General features: G+C 43.4%; 1 protein-coding gene across 1 annotated transcript in view; it reads left to right on the top strand.

The window, feature by feature from the left end:
- The window catches only part of LOC308364480 (sickle tail protein homolog), a gene marked incomplete at its 3' end in the record, with an annotated part of 39,598 nt that overhangs the window by 1,663 nt on the left and 21,931 nt on the right, over nucleotides 1-16,004 (top strand). The window contains exon 2 of the mRNA XM_080837614.1: nucleotides 8,547-8,830. Coding sequence (XP_080693740.1) covers nucleotides 8,717-8,830 — 114 coding nt within the window. The 5' untranslated portion in view covers nucleotides 8,547-8,716. The remainder of the gene's footprint in view (nucleotides 1-8,546; nucleotides 8,831-16,004) is intronic.

Below are 16,004 nucleotides of genomic sequence, written 5' to 3'. Positions count from 1 at the left end.
GCTCCGGTAGACGCGGCGGGACGGGACCACACGGGCGGGCGCTGGGGTTAGTGCAGACAGCGGGCAACAGGTGTGAGGTTCAGAGTAGGGGACTGAGGAGTGATGGGAATTCAACAATGTGTTGACATGGCCTTTATGTTTGTGCGTGTGTGTGTGTGTATGTGTGTGTGTGTGTGTGTGTGTGTGTGTGTTTGTGTGTGTGTGTGTGTGTGTGTGTGTGTGTGTGTGTGTGTGTGTGTGTGTGTGTGTCTATGTGTTGCTGTGAATACATTAGCTGAAGCCTCACTTTCAATATCTGTTTGTTTGGAGGTCAAAGCTTACGAAACGTCAGCCGAATAAAACGTGCCAGCTTTTGCCTTACCCCTGTCTGGCAGGCTGAGCACAGGGTTGGGGGTGGAAGGAAGACTGTGCTACATGTGTGGAGACATGTCTTCATATGACGGTTTGTGTGTGTTTGGAGATTAAGGGCTTCAGTGTGGGCCCAATTAGATGCTTTTGAGGACTTGCATGTTGGTGAGAAAGACAGGTTTGTTTGAGTTTAAGGCTATATGGTTTTACTGCAGGGCAAATCAGCTGCTTATGAGAGTTGCACAGGCACTCCCCGGAAGCTTAGTGATCATAGTGTAAGCACTCATCTCCAAGGTAACCAAGGTACATCACAGCGAATGTAAATCCTAGAATAATCATGGATTAGGATTAACGATCGGAAATTTAATTTGTTTTGGCAACATCATAAAATGTATCTTCACACAGGCTCAGTACAGAATACTACACACTCAAATGTGCAGATGACTGTGCTGCTTTTTCTGAGTCTTAATCACCCAGCTGTCCTTTCACTGACATTTTAAAGTAGAACATCTTTGTCTGAGTCATGACCGTCAGGAAGTAAGCCTCGGTTTTGTCCTGCGTTTGGAGGAGAAGCTTTGTCTCCAAACGGACAGGCAGCTGAGTCTGATGTCATGTTCTGTTAGCACAAACAGAATAAGTGTGTAACTGACGAGCTTTGCAGAACCTTCTAGCACCCTCTCCAAGATCTTCAGTTGGCCATGTTTTTTCCCCCCCGCAATGCTATGCCATTTATCCCTGTTTTACACAAATGTGTCTCTCTTAAGGACCCAGCTTTCCCCCCTCAACACATGGCAGCCTGCTTAATTAAGGCACAATTCGAGATCCATAGGAGTTTTATGTGACTTAAATCCCATGAATATGGATGGGGCAGTGGGAGCTGGAGCTGAGTCACTTGTCTTCCAGTCCACTTCACAGCTTGCGGGAGCTGTGAGGCTGATGAGGTTAGTGGCCCAGACCCCTCCTCCTGCGGTGGGTTAAGAATATCTCTCTGCATCCTGGGTAATCTCAGTTCGCCCATAACACGTCAGTGAGGTAGCTGGCCTTATTATTGGTACTACCCACTATTTCGCTGTGGATGTTTGTGTGTGTCTGTACAATTCATAATTCATCTGCCACACCATTACCGAATTGATTTGATAATATTAGTTGAACGTGTGAAATAAACAGAGTTAATGGCTGGAGTGAAACGTCGTAGGGAGAGGGGGGGGTGCCTGCTGGACGAGTTTCTGTGTGAGCATATGCTCTGCGTCCATCTGGATTACATATGAGAGTGTACTGTAGTGTCAATGCTTTACATGTGTGCCAAATGGGCCAGCTCTGTGTGCTCAGCCTGCAGGGCATTAGAGCTAAACAAAAAAGGTGCCCAGCGCATGCCCACTGTAAACATTTACTGTGCACTTTCAGATTTATTAACTGTGCTCGTCACTGATCGGGGAATGTACCACCCTGAGAATGCTGATTCTGTAGACTGCTGACATATTTGAAAGCAGCTTTTTAAAATAATTAGTCAAGTTTACTTACAGTTGTCTCGGCTTCATTTTGACTGGCACTTGGACCGAATGGAAAGACCTAATGCTCACTGCATTGGTTGTGTTACAGCACCACGGTTATAAAGCCAGACTCAGCTCCTTTATCACCGCTGTCAGGCCTTTGAGACGTTTTATTCCTTTCTGATACATTTTCCTATCTGAAAACTTCTGAGTCTGAATTCTTCACCGCCCGAGATGAGTTTGCCAGATGTTCTAGGTGCATTGTGGTGTAATCAGTGTGAGGTCTCCAATGTTAATCTCAGTCCGGTCTTGAAAAAGCATAGTTCCTGAAGCCTCTCCATGAAACAGTAAACAGGTGAGGACTTTAAATCGGATAGTCTAGTGACCAGGCCGTCCTCGTCAGCAGACGAAGGAGTAAACCGACCCCGCGGAATAACAAACAGCTCCGTCGTCTTTCGGCAACGTTGTGTGCTAAAAACCTCTTCCTCTCCAGTAGTTACACAAACCCTCATGAAGAACAACACACAGTTCCAGGCAGCTAAAGTAAAGTCAAGGCCGTGCTCTGTGTTTTCATGTTAACCCAACGAGAGCTCTGGGCAAAGCGTTGTTGAGAGTAGTGGATTTCCTTTAGCAAAATATGAACATTTATGGCCGAATTTGGACACGTAGCAAAGAACACAGGAGTGGAAATGTTTTGGTCCACATGAGAATCTGAGCAGGGATGAATATCCTGTTGGACACCGTGGGCTCGCTGGTACTGGGCTGAGAGCTCACAGTTCATGGAACATTCCTTGGTCTGGAGTCATATAATGGCAGGAAGAGCTGAATATGCCAAAAACACATGAGCAATAGAGTTTGAAGCAGTCACATTATGGACACCTTGGAAAGGTTACGTGTCGTTCACTCCAGTTATCCTTGCATACGTTTATAAGCATTCAGAAAACACTACATTAAAAAACTTTTTTGTTCTTATTTTACTCTTTAAGAGTTCTTTTCAAGAGTCTCATCAGGGCAAAGCTATGTCACAATGCTTTGTTTTTCTATGTAGCGATGAAAACTAAGTTTCTGTGAAATATGTGAAATACGCCGTTCCGACGTTCTGAGTGCACTGCAGCTCTTTTCTTCGTCCTCAAATAATTTCCAAACGGGACCATAACGCAGAAAGGATAGTTCCAAATGTCATAAATTAAACATACTCGACATTAGACTTTGGAGGTTGTCTAAGGGGAAAAAGACACATTTGGGCAACTGAACACAGAACTTATTATATGGAGACTTTTAAGTGCTGTTAAGCAATGGCAAGAATGTCCTCTTCAGAGGAAGTGTACACATGACATGTGGACCGAGCCAAGAGCTCCACTTACCATCTAACCACATCGGCTTTACTGTGTGTGAGATGGGCCTGATCCAGTTTGAGACACACTGCAGTTCAATAGGGAGTGGTTACTACATTCCCAACCGATGACCCAAGCTGTCCCATCGCCCTCAGCACTATAGAATGTGGCCATGACTGAAGCTGATCGCAATAGAGGTTGATCTTACTGTATTGTAATGACACGCTTGGTTTAGCTAAATCCACAACACGCAAGGAGGAAATGCACAAATTTGTCTGATCTTCTCGCACTGTCAAGTGAGATTATACATGACGCATGCAAACATTCTTGAGAGTACGTAGAGGGTACAGGGGTTTGCTTTAGATGGTATGGTAAGTTTAGATGTAGTATATGTACTCAGGAGCATCTGTTCTGACACACACAGTTTTAGACTGTGACAAGTAAAACTGAAAATCTAAGTACACGAGCAAGCAAACAGGAGAACATTGCACTGATAAAACTAATTATTTTCTTATTATCCCGTACGAAGGTAAGTATGCTAAGCTGCTTATCACAGCTGGTACAGGCACCCATGGTTCATGCAGATTTTCCAATGAGCACAGATTTGAATACAGGCAATTTTAAAAAGTCCTTTTCCTGAAAGAGTCAACCCACACGAATCGGAGCAACTAGTGAAAAGCGGCAAAAAGCTCTTGAAATAATTGTAAACGTTACATTGAGCTGGAGACTGTGAAATAGGTGACCTTTTCTAAAACTAGTAATTAGTTGTAACTAGTTTTAATAGTACTGACCACAAGGGCATGGTGTTTTCATCTGACTCAGCCTCACATTGTATCAAAAACTGCTTAGTCAGGGGTTGCCATATGGCGCAACTACTACATTATATAAAAAAAAGACAGAACAGTTTTAAGAACTTTGGTACTGAAAGCTACCTTGTTCTCCTGTATCTGTCTTCCTGGCTCTGAGAGTGTGAACAGGCTGCTGTTACAGGAGGACAAACAGGTTCTCAGCTTGAGAATTGTGACCCTTCCAGCTTAAGTATTTCAGATGTTATCTGATCAGATCCAGTGTCTACTTGTCGACTACAGGATCATAGAGAAATACAGCTGTGTGAGGGAGAGATCAGGACAGTGAGGCAGGTACCTGCCCATGCAGGTAAATCATCAAACTGTTCAACATCTGTTTGTATTCTAGAGTTGCCATTATTACAGTGGCATGCTCACATCTCCTGTCAAACACACACACACACATGCACACACACGCACACACACAAACACACACACAAACAGGCCCGCTTGCAGAGCTAACTGTCTTGGCTCTGTTTTATTTAAATTGTCTCAGTTTAGCAGTACAGAAGTTTGAGATGGACAGTTTTTTTTTCTTTCAGTCATAGATTTAGAGCCTTGTTGGCTGCTGTCCTACATGTGTATGGTAATTAGAGAATTAAAATCAGGCAACAAAAGCTGTACCCCACTGAAATATGGGCCTCTTTGACCACATTAATGCATTAAGTGAAAATCCCTCTAGTTTTAAATCCTTCATTCACCATCCACCGTAAAATTCGTAAACAACTCTTGCATTAATTACTTCTGGTGTTTTCCGCTGTTCTTTTCCTCGTTTTTCTTCTGTGGTGAGTTTCCTCCTACACAGCACTTTAGCTGGTGCCTCGTCATGTTCCTGGCGTTAATCACCTCTACCACAGAAGGATTACTTTCTCCCTGTGCTTTGTTAAAACACTGGAGCCCCTGCCAGGCATTCTCTTAGCATCTCTGTCATAGAGAGCTACATAATGAGGCCCTTGTCTGGCCCTATACCCAAGGTGCCCATCCCATGACAACTTAATGACAAGCAAGCAAGCAAGCAAGAAACGGGTATTAGGCTAATTGTGTTGTTTGTATTTGTGTGTGTGTGTGTGTGTGTGTGTGTGTGTGTGTGTGTGTGTGTGTGTGTGTGTGTGTGTGTGTGTGTGTGTGTGTGTGTGTGTGTGTGTGTGTGTGTGTGTGTGTGTGTGTGTGTGTATGTGTGTAGAATTCTCACAATGAGCGCTGTTAAAAAAAAAAAGAGATAAGAGAATCTAGTGAACCTAATGATGGAAAGGTTGCGCACTCATCCTGTCCCATTTTTCCACTACCCTGCTTCTTTCCATTTAGTGTTAATGGCACAAATGGATTCATCATTAGGAGAAATCAACAGTGTTATTACATCCGACTTAATCAGACCCAATATATACATCCACAGCATACATGAAGGATTACAAGATGGATGCATTAGACTTCATGAGCCTCTCGTTTAGCTTCTGTTCATCATGCATCACACCATGCTGCAGTTTAAATGATTCTACATGACTCCTACTGTGCTCCAGTGTGAATTATACAGACAGACAATGGTTGTCAAACACACACACACACACACACATGCACACACACATACACACACTCACACACACACACACACTTACACACACACACACACACACATACATACACACAAACACTTACACACACACACACACACACACACACACACACACACACACACAAATAGGTTAAAACCAACGGGAGGAATGAATTACGTCAGCATGTACAACCGAAGGATATCCTCAAGTGTCCACAATTTGACCTTCCTCTCTGAAAAATAAGCGCACAAACAATGGAGTTTTCTCCGTTCCTCTTACTGTGGGAGGGAAGAGATAAGGATCAGCACTCGATTGAAGCTGGTGAGGGGGAAATGGTTTTTCCAGGAAAGCTCTCAAATACACCTTCTACCTTAACAGTGGGACAGCGGCTCAAAAGAGAGCTCCGTCAGTGGGTGGGTGTCAACAGCTGATGACAGGGCGTAGGACGCAGTGACCTCCTGAGGGGTTGACATCACATCAGGGAGAATATTTTGAATGTTTTGTATGTGATGTCAACACTCCTCTTCCCAGAAGAAGACTATAAGAAAAGTTGCTAATTAAATGTTGCTCATCTTGTTGCTCATCCTTGTGGCTCTCTAAGGCTATCTAAATGTAATATGTGCTGAACTGAGGCTTTAATTGACTTCTATACATCTGCAGCCAATTAGAGAGCCATAACTGAACACTCACATTTTTTACTGCAGTATTATGTGGCAGGCTATCATACTCTCCTGGAATGGCGAAAAAAACAAATCATTTATTATATATGTAACAGTATAACTCTGCTCTGTTCATTTTACTGTTTAGGAAGGGGCCTATGTGTCATTGTGTTCTGCCATATAGCACCTCTGACAGAGCAGACAGACCAGGCTTCAGAATAAATATTGAGTTAACGTGACGACAACACAAGGCACTTTTTGTGAGATAACTCTAGTGTCCACTTGCTGACCCTTGGGAAACTAATTTGTTTTATGCGAAACGGGTGACACAATAATGCCATTCTAAGCATGACAATGAAGTAACAGCTGGTCTTAAACAGTTATCTACAACCTCTCAACTAGTTTTAGCCGTGCAAACATTGACTTCAACGACATTAAATCAAGACTATTACACATTGTCATTACAAGATTATTACAAAGACTTTCAGTCACTCAGACCACTAGTTTACTGCATTTCCAGTTCAAAACAAAGTTCACTGCAGACTTTTCTGTGCTATCATTCCCCTTGGCTTAGTTTGGAGGAGAGAGTGGAAGCTATGCAACCTCAACCAAAGGTGAGGAACCTGCTGTTGTCCCACTGGCCTACTGAACGTCTGTTTGCCGTTCAACACAAGCCATGAAATATTAGAAAGAGGGTTAAGGGGATGAAGGTCTTGGGACAGCTCCCAGCAGGGTGATTTCAGGCAAAATTACAAGTGCTGCTTAGAGATCTGGGAACACACCCATTCCCATTAGCTCTCCTGCATCTTTTCCACTGTGACGGACAGAAATCAGGGGAGAATAGAATCCCCAACTCAAAATGGCTTTACTATAAGCTGTGTGTGGGAATTCAAATAATAGCTCTTTTGGATGTTACTGCAGTGCTGATGTTTGCGTGTCTGAACCACCGTGCAAAGTTAAGGGGCTCAACCGTAGCCACAATATGAAACCTGGGTGGATTAAGAAAGGTGATGCCATGTATGATTAAACAATTCATTTTTTCTTGGTTGTTCACATCCCCCAGAACACTCACAAAAATGTCTCCCACATACTGAAGGACGTACCATAGATATGCACCATAGATATGCACCATAGACTCTCCGTCTCCTTCCCACATCATCTCTGTGAGATAATGAATAAAGCGGATTACAGCTGCTCTCTCATTAGACCAATGATGCTTTGAAGTCAGAAGCTACCATTGGTCGGGGAGCTCTGCACGATAATGCTCTTTATGAAGCCGATATAGCGGTTTAGTGGCAGGCAAAACCTGCACACATTCAGTCAGTCATGTGGTGTCTGATAGAGATTTAGGGAGGCCTATTTTAGCAGTGAATTTCTTCAGTTGGCATGTGGAGTCTTTACATGCCTGGCTCTGCCAGACCAAATTTATGGGCAGTAGTTTATTCGACGTCAGACCATGTGTCAAGTTAGTTTAGTATGGATACCAAAACCAACCTGCAAGCTCTCAGGCTACGCTACAGCCTGCAAACAGGCAATCGGCATGCCATCTTACACTTCCGATTCAGAGAACCGTGTATATATGTTGCAACTTGCATCATGTGAATGATTTACACTACTTAATACCTAGTAGCTGTGTGAACTATGACAGCCAAGGCAACTGCCTCTCATGGCTAAATATAGATACAGAACCACACTACCATACCTTTTGTAAATGGAGTGCTTGGTCTTTGGTGGAGAGACAGATTTGGATAGAAACAAATGAGTACTGAACAGCCTGCAAAATAACATCCACACGCCTTTTTATCACTGGTTTGCAATCATCACATTCTCAATCAACAGAGCGCAGTGGCACTGACCTCAACTGCAGAGAGCGGAGCGGCTCTCACAGGGCTAGTGGCGGCCTCCTACAGGCGAGTAATGAGCCATCGGACGGAGCGCTCGCACGCTGGCTCCTGTCCGGGATGCAGGCTGTTAACGGGGTGACAAATGCCTTGTTTGTTGCCGGCCACACATCACCGTAATTGCTTTTGCCTGGCTAATGTCACCCTGCTCCTTTGATAGTCATTCCGGCTCCTGGATTAATTGTCTGTCCTTCTAATGAGGTGTAGCCATTGGACCATATGTGCAGCCACCTCCTCCTGAGGCGTCATTTGTGTTGTGTACTGTTCATAGCTGGGTAAGGAGCCATTATTATGGGCGAGAGAGGGAATGAAAACATGGACGCAAACAGGTTATTCGGACACATTACTACCGGTGCAGCCGCTCCCCTCGCCTCAAATAAAAATGTCTTTTTCCCGTTCTTTTTGTTATCGCCCCTCAGAGCTCAGCCACGGCAGCAACCAGAGGCTGGCTGCGGCAGAGAATGAGGCCCTCGGCCAACACCTCAGCAGCAGTGCAGACGACAGTGACCACTCGGACCCTTGGTCTCCGCGCACTCTCCCCAGACGCTACACAGTAGGGGGTCCTCGCAGCGCCGGGGACGTACTGGCAATGCAGCCGCACAACGTGGACCGCAAGCGAGAGGCCTTCTTGGAGCACCTGAAGCAGAAGTACCCGCACCACGCATCCACCATCATGGGCCATCAGGAGAGAGTCAGGGACCAGGTAAGGACTGCCATGAGCCACTCCTGTTCTCCTAGTCAGTAGGCAGTGTCACTGTCGAGTCGTATAGAGATCATGCATATGCAAATGCTTACCTTGCACAGGTCTGTTTGCTCAGTTAAAATAGAAAAATACAGAGTCATGCTGAAGACCTTCTGAAAAATTCCTGCCCTGCTAAATAGTACCAGAAGGCAGTTATTTTTGACATTCAATGAGTAGACAACTATAATATTCCCCTTTCACTAAACTTCTGGTTTCATTTAACTCACTGATTTACTGTATCCTTGTCTAATAATGCACGTAAATTACACTTCCTACGTTTCCAGTCGATATCCTTCATTTTCTGGATACGTCCTGTGTGAGTACTGTGGGAATGGGTATAAATATCTCTTTTACCACTGGAAACTTTCAGTACAATTATCAACCACATATTTTCTGTGGCATATTAAATGTCAAGTCAAGTCAAGTCAGATGTATTTTTAAAGCACATTTAAAAACAACTCACGTTGACCAAAGTGCTGTACAATTAAGTCACAATAAAATATCAAAACAGATGGACAATAGAAACAAAACAATTAGATACAAAAAATATATATATATATAAAAACAGAAGCAAAACACTCATCTATATACACAAAAAGCAAATTTACAAATGATCAACTTAAATCAGGAGGATCCAAATGCTAAAGAATAAAAGTAGGTTTTGAGCGTGGACTTGAAGGAGTCAATAGAGGGGGCTGATCTTATAGAGAGGGGGATGCTGTTCCACAGTCTAGGGGCTGCAACAATGTGGCACAGACCTCTGTGCAGTCAGTGTATGGACTGGGTTAGGGGCAGACCTCTGTTCAGTCTATGGACTGTTTCAAACTTGTTGCATGTAAAAGAAAAGCCATCATTATCTCTGCCAATTAAGTCAATGTGTTGTCTGTATGCCAGCATGTCAATGAACGTTTTGTTTTAGGTCATATTTGGAATAATTTCCCTCCACGATTGTGGCTCTTTGGTGGGCATTTTGCTTGTGTATGGTAATCACAAGCTAATAACACCCAAATGAATATAGAGTAACATAATGAAATGCAATTGAACTGAAATCACCACTAGATGGTATCAATGACATACTTCAGAGACCTATTATCTTTTTCCGAAGAAAAAAGATATTGCATATCTACTGTTCTGAAATATCGTCTGAAAACCTCCCGATATTCAAGATGCACTCTAAGCGTCCTGGACGTTTTTCTGCTATAATATAGCTCCAGAGACTCGGTTGAGACTTATTATCATGGAGTTGAAAAAAATATAAATTATTTCAGTCTGAATATAATTAATGTACGTTCGGAGATGAAGACTAATGGTTAAAGTTTCTCTTAGTTTGATGGAAAAATGGCAATGAAAGCCTACAGCGCCGTACGCAGTCTAATGTTAAAAACTGATAAAAGTTGAACTGCTCCATGACTCATTCTAACAAAACGGACAGTGAAAGACTCAGGTAACATCGCATGTGTGGGTGTGGTTAGTAACCATGGAGGGGAGTGGTGTCATTGGTGAGACAGCTCAGTTTACAGGCAAATACCCACCCACTATCACATCGGAATCAAAAGTTATCCTTTTTTTTAACAACGCATGTGCTTACCACGTCCCGTTTCGAGACAGAAAAAATAGGCTATCTTTCTCGCAGTTCCGACCGAGTTGGATATTGGATCCATTTTTAAGCGAAGAAATCGCTAAAACGTGGACGTTTTCCAGGATTACTCCAGAGCATGATTGCGGCGCCACTGGGTTAGTGTGATCATGTGCTTTTCAAGTTGTGACAAGTTTGCATTTGACGCTCGATCAAGATTACTTTGTGTTGTATTGTTAACTTTGGTTTATCTTTGTTTATGGACGCTCCGGTTTACACCATTTAATCATGTAAAGATAACACGTTTATGCTCTGTTACTCTGTAAGAACTTAATATGGTCCAAATGGACAGTACCGAGATGGCGTAAGGGCTGCTATTTTTTTTCTACATGAATTTCATTCAGTTTTGCCAAGTAAGCTAACCAGGTCTGTGTCTGTCTCCTTTGTATTCTGTATTGGGTGAGAGGTGAGCCTTGTAGGCCTATACCAGAGTTTTCTGTTGTAGACTATACACTGCTGTGTACGAAATGTAAACTGATTGTGACATCGCCGTTATTATTTTTATCAAGTGTTTGTAGTTGGTTTTGCGTTTTTGAACATACCATTTTACCATAAGTTTGTTTACGAAACGCGCGGAATAGACCGGAATCTGGAATCTAGATAATAAAGTATCAAATTTCACCTACTTGCAACAATTGCTGCTGTTGGTTTGAATAATGACATTTTCTGGTTGACGTATTAGCTTTAGTCGACTTGGATACTCTTCATTCTCAAGGTTGCCCGCAGAGAGCAGCCCCCTCAAATATGTCATTCCCCCTTGGATATTGCTACACTAGGAGCCCACACATCCCGTGGGAGTTAGTCGCATTCTCCTCCTTTTTGGCTTAATAGTCTGCCAGCCGTGCACCTAGATGGATGAAGGGTCAGGAGTTTGGGAGACATGATTTATTCTGTCCTGCCAAGCCTTTCAAAGAGCTGGCATATCACCAGCACAGATGAGGCCAGGGCTCTTGCCTCTTCATCTGCCTGTGATTAAAGGAGAGTGCAGTGAACTGTTAGAGGTGGTGCTCTGATGCCTTCTCTCCTTTTTATCACTACACTTCCTCTCTCTCCCTCTCCCATTCTCTCTCTCTCTCTCTTTTTTTTTAATATCTTGCTTTATTTCTCTCACTTTCCCATCCCCATGCCTGTTTAACAGACACACTGTAACACTCTTTGTGACTGCATGTGAGTGCTACCGTATGGTGACCCAACTCTCCTGTATGCCTGGAGTCCATTCTAGATTGATTCTTGTAGTGTTGGCTAGCATTCATAGGAGCCACAGCTGATAGCATGTTTGCGGAAGTGTTAGCAGATGTAGGGTACCACAGCTTTCTGTGTGTTTGTGTGTGTGTGTGTGTGTGTGTATTATTTATGCCTGTTTAAATACGGAAAATACAGATATTAGGCTTTTTGATGTGTATGCACCTTAACCCTCAGTTGTGACCCAAATTGTTTGCAGTAACACAAACCCCTGCCAAAGACTAAAATGCTTTGCTGAAGTGCAACTAGCAGTCAGTGCATATGAACCGCTTTGATCCCAGTCAGGCTCAGATCTCAAAAGCAGTGTGGGCACACTAGGCTATTCTTACTGGCAGACTGTGAAAATGGTTTTGATTTAATGCCAGGTAAACCGCAGTGCCTGTGTGCACAGATAACATCACACCCAGTCATCACCTCCAGCTCTCTGCCAGCAACCCTCAGAGCGTGAGGTGAGCTTTGCAACCGTGTTAACCGTGTAGAGTGAGGTGCACACTTCTGTGCAGTGTAGTAACCCTTAATAGTCAGGCTCTGAAATGGTTCATGGCACTGATAAAATTAAGAGTGAAAAGCTTTTAGCTGGGGCCAGACAGCCAGTGTACAAAGTATAATGTTTGATAAACCGATTCCTGACTATCAGACGAGGTGATGTGATCCAGAATTTACTGTGCATTGAATGAAAGCTATAAATCACTGTTATATATATTCTCTGTTCTCTCAACGACAGCAGTGAGCATCAGCCAAAAGGTTTCAGGTGTTTTGCTGTTGATCCAGCATGCCTCAGTGGGCTGTTTTGTGTGGTTTGTGAGGCGTCTGAGGCCTAGGCTCAGATATGCGCCTGAGGCACTGATCTGTTGTCAGACAAGCCTGGTGTGGTCAACCCCCGACTCAAAACACTGACATTCCTGTCGGGTCTATGTGGCCCACTAAGTTCACCGGCAGCTCACACACACGCCACACATTAATGGTTGAATGTCCAGTGCGTAAGTCAGACGTACTTATTTTTGGGAAGGTGGGGAGAACAAGCATCTCTGTCACAGAATGCCCCTGGCTTGTTTCAATCTAAACCGCTTTTGCCATGCAAGTGTGTCGTTGACATTAACGAAATATTCCAAACTTCCCACCGGCAAAAAAGAAATGAGTGATGTCATCCAGTTCAGCTCAGTCATTGTTTTGCCGAAACTTCGCTACAAACCGATAACAGAAAGTTCAAAATGTAATACGTGATGAATGTCTTCTATTCATGCGTTTGACATCTGAAATCCACCTTGTGTCACAGGGATCAATCCTACTCAAGGGTCTAGTGCAAACACACATGGCTCGGCCTAACGTGTGCTCACCAGAAGAGGACCAGATGTACCTGTTTGGTCGCACATCAGATGCTCGTTGACACGACACTTTACTGATGTAATATAGGAGCACTGCTCTGATCTCTCAGCTAGCTGCTGCGGCTGCAGCCCCGACCGCTATTTGGATGGAATACCTGGTGTGGGGTCAAGCAGATGCATTCTTCACTCTCTGTGCAAATAAAGGTTGATGGGGCCGATGGGTTTGGCACCGCCGAAGTGCAAACGTGCAGCGGAGAAGACAAGGTGTGCTGCTGCAGGATGGTGTGACTCTGGAGGCTTCAGATTCCGACCAGCTATTCACCCCCGCTCCCATTTCACTTGGAGTTTTGGGATAATCACCGTGAACTTCCTCCTCACTCCTTGTCATGTTGGGTCAGACCTGGCGCTGGGCTACACACGGCCATGGCAACTGCATGAAAACACTGGCCCACTGAATAAACATAATCTGGCTCATCAACCTCAGCAATGGAAATAGCTGGAATTAAAGTCATGAAACAGATTAGGCCATCTTCGACAAATCTAAACTTGACCCAGAATTGCACAATATGCATGAATAGCAAACGTTATTTATGCAATCGCACATAGTGATGCTTGTTCGCTCTTGGAGTCGCGCTCTTGCTGTGTTTTTGCCAATGATTGGGATAATCTGAAGTCTACTTGACCATGCAGTTGGTAAACAACACAAGCCTCGGGTCTCAATTTCTCATTTGGAGCGAAAAGAGGTGTGAAATTGTATCTCTTTTTTATATTATTAATTTATTTATTGAAATTTTTATTATATATTTTAGGCCGGATAATGTTGAACACATCACATTTATTCACTCAGATGTGTATACATCATGTTTGTTCACTAAATCAAATAATGCTGTCCCCTGTACAGTTTACACTCACTCTTAAAGGTCAGACAGAATGGGGGACTCCTCTCCTGGTGATTTAGTTTTTGAGTTAGTGGCCTGGCACATTTATCTTTCCTGTACCTATGAACAACACACAGGAGGGCAGTAGGAGGAGCAGCGCCCGATAAAGATGAGTAGGGGGTTGGTGCTGAGTGACAGGACCACAGCGGCCCAGGGGGTTCACCTCAGGTAGTGCTGCAGCCGCGTGTGTGTCAGAGCAGGTCAGCGCGGCACCGCAGCCCTGATGAGACCGTCTGACTCATGTGTGGGCTTTGTGCGTGTCATTTCCTCCCTGTTCCACGCTGTGGAGGGGATGGGAGGACGCCTCGGGGGAGCGCAGGCAGGCCTACCCATCTGCATCCTCCCTGGGTTTGTCCTGATGTTTATGCTCCGCTCTGCTCCACTCCACGCTCTCTGTTTGTACAGTGTTTATTTTATTTCTTATCCAGTCAAAAAAAGAAACAAATATCCATGCCAGATTTGGCATATGTATCTTATCTCTGCCATTAAGCATGAAATGTTTTTTTTTGTTTGTTTTTCTTGTTTTTGTTATTGTCGTGTGTTTGTTGGTGTTTTTGCCCTTCTGTACAGATGTAAGGTGACGGGGTTAAACGGTAATTGACTGAAAGAGGTGTTGACAGTTTGTGTTCTTCACTCTTCTTGCCTCTCCCTACGGCCTCGGAAAGCAGCCTCTGCCTTTGACAGACGACCTCTTAGGCAAAAAAAAAACAGATCTCAGAGCAGTGGCTGGCTGTTTTCTTTTATTTGGATCACTTTGAACTGCATTGAAGTACCCAACTTTTAAAACATGACGACACCAGCACAGGAGAGATTATCATTCGCATGGCAGAATCCATGTTTCATCTCAGCCGTGTGTATGTGTGATTCCAATTAGTCTGTGCACTGTTGCAAACCATACTTTGAGGTTATATTGCAACACCGACTGCTTAGAAGGTATGCGTATTTATGATGCACTGACCGTGTGTGTATATGGTGTGAGACCACACTATGCTATCAATTTGTTCCTTCATGTTTTCCCCTTCAGATGCCATTAATAGCCATGGTGCTGCTGCCTATAACCAGAAGTCTTTATCAGTTTCTCTCATGGAATTTAAATAATGAAAATATCACTCCGACACCCAAATACAAACACACATCCACAATTTTGACCTTTCACATCTTCAATTATTTTTACAATTCAAAAGATGAATTGCTGGTTGTAATTTGACAATAAACCATATACCACATATAATCCATACCACCTACAAACAACCAACTCATTCATTCCATTAATCTGTGTTGACATTACCAATAAGTCTTTATTACATCGAGGCTGCCTGCCTCTTGCCAGCCCCAAGCATATTAAATACACCTCTGGTAGAGAGTTGGATTTAGCATGGTATAACAAATTCTATTATATCAAACAAAAAAAAACAAACCTCCCCCTTTTGTGCGCTCACCTGCCTCTTTGCAACCCAGGAGCTTACCTATTTAAAGTGATAGGCCTACAAATAAGGAGGAATTCATTCAGCTCGGGATCTGGTGAGAAAAGCGGTATTTTGTTCCTGTCCAATGCATTGCTATTTTTTTTAGATTTTGAAGAGGACTGTTTCCATTCTTGGGATAACGTTTACCCACGGAATTTTTTGATTTATTCTAAAGACAATCAAGGAAGCAGGCCGACACTCCGGCCTGGCGAGTCTCTATTTCACGTTTGGACTTGTTGACGACACGGATAATTTTTTGTTATGTATATAATCACACACGGAATAACAACGAGCAAAGACAGTATATGTACTGTATGATTTCTGTGTATATGTGTCTGCTATGTTTATTAAGCCTATTGGCGTTTAATATAGATCTTCTTGATAAAGTTATAACAGCGAAATGAAACGAGTTTCTGTTTGATATAAATCCAATTTGTTATAACTGTTTGAGTTTTATGTTGATTGTAGATATTTTGGTTTAAATGGGTACTTCTGTAGCGTCCAGTTGTGGTAAACACAAGGAATGTT

Source organism: Sprattus sprattus (assembly GCF_963457725.1).
Source record: "Sprattus sprattus genome assembly, chromosome: 4".
In the NCBI taxonomy this organism is placed as follows: Eukaryota; Metazoa; Chordata; class Actinopteri; order Clupeiformes; family Clupeidae; genus Sprattus; species Sprattus sprattus.
This window is presented reverse-complemented; position numbering and strand designations above follow the sequence as displayed.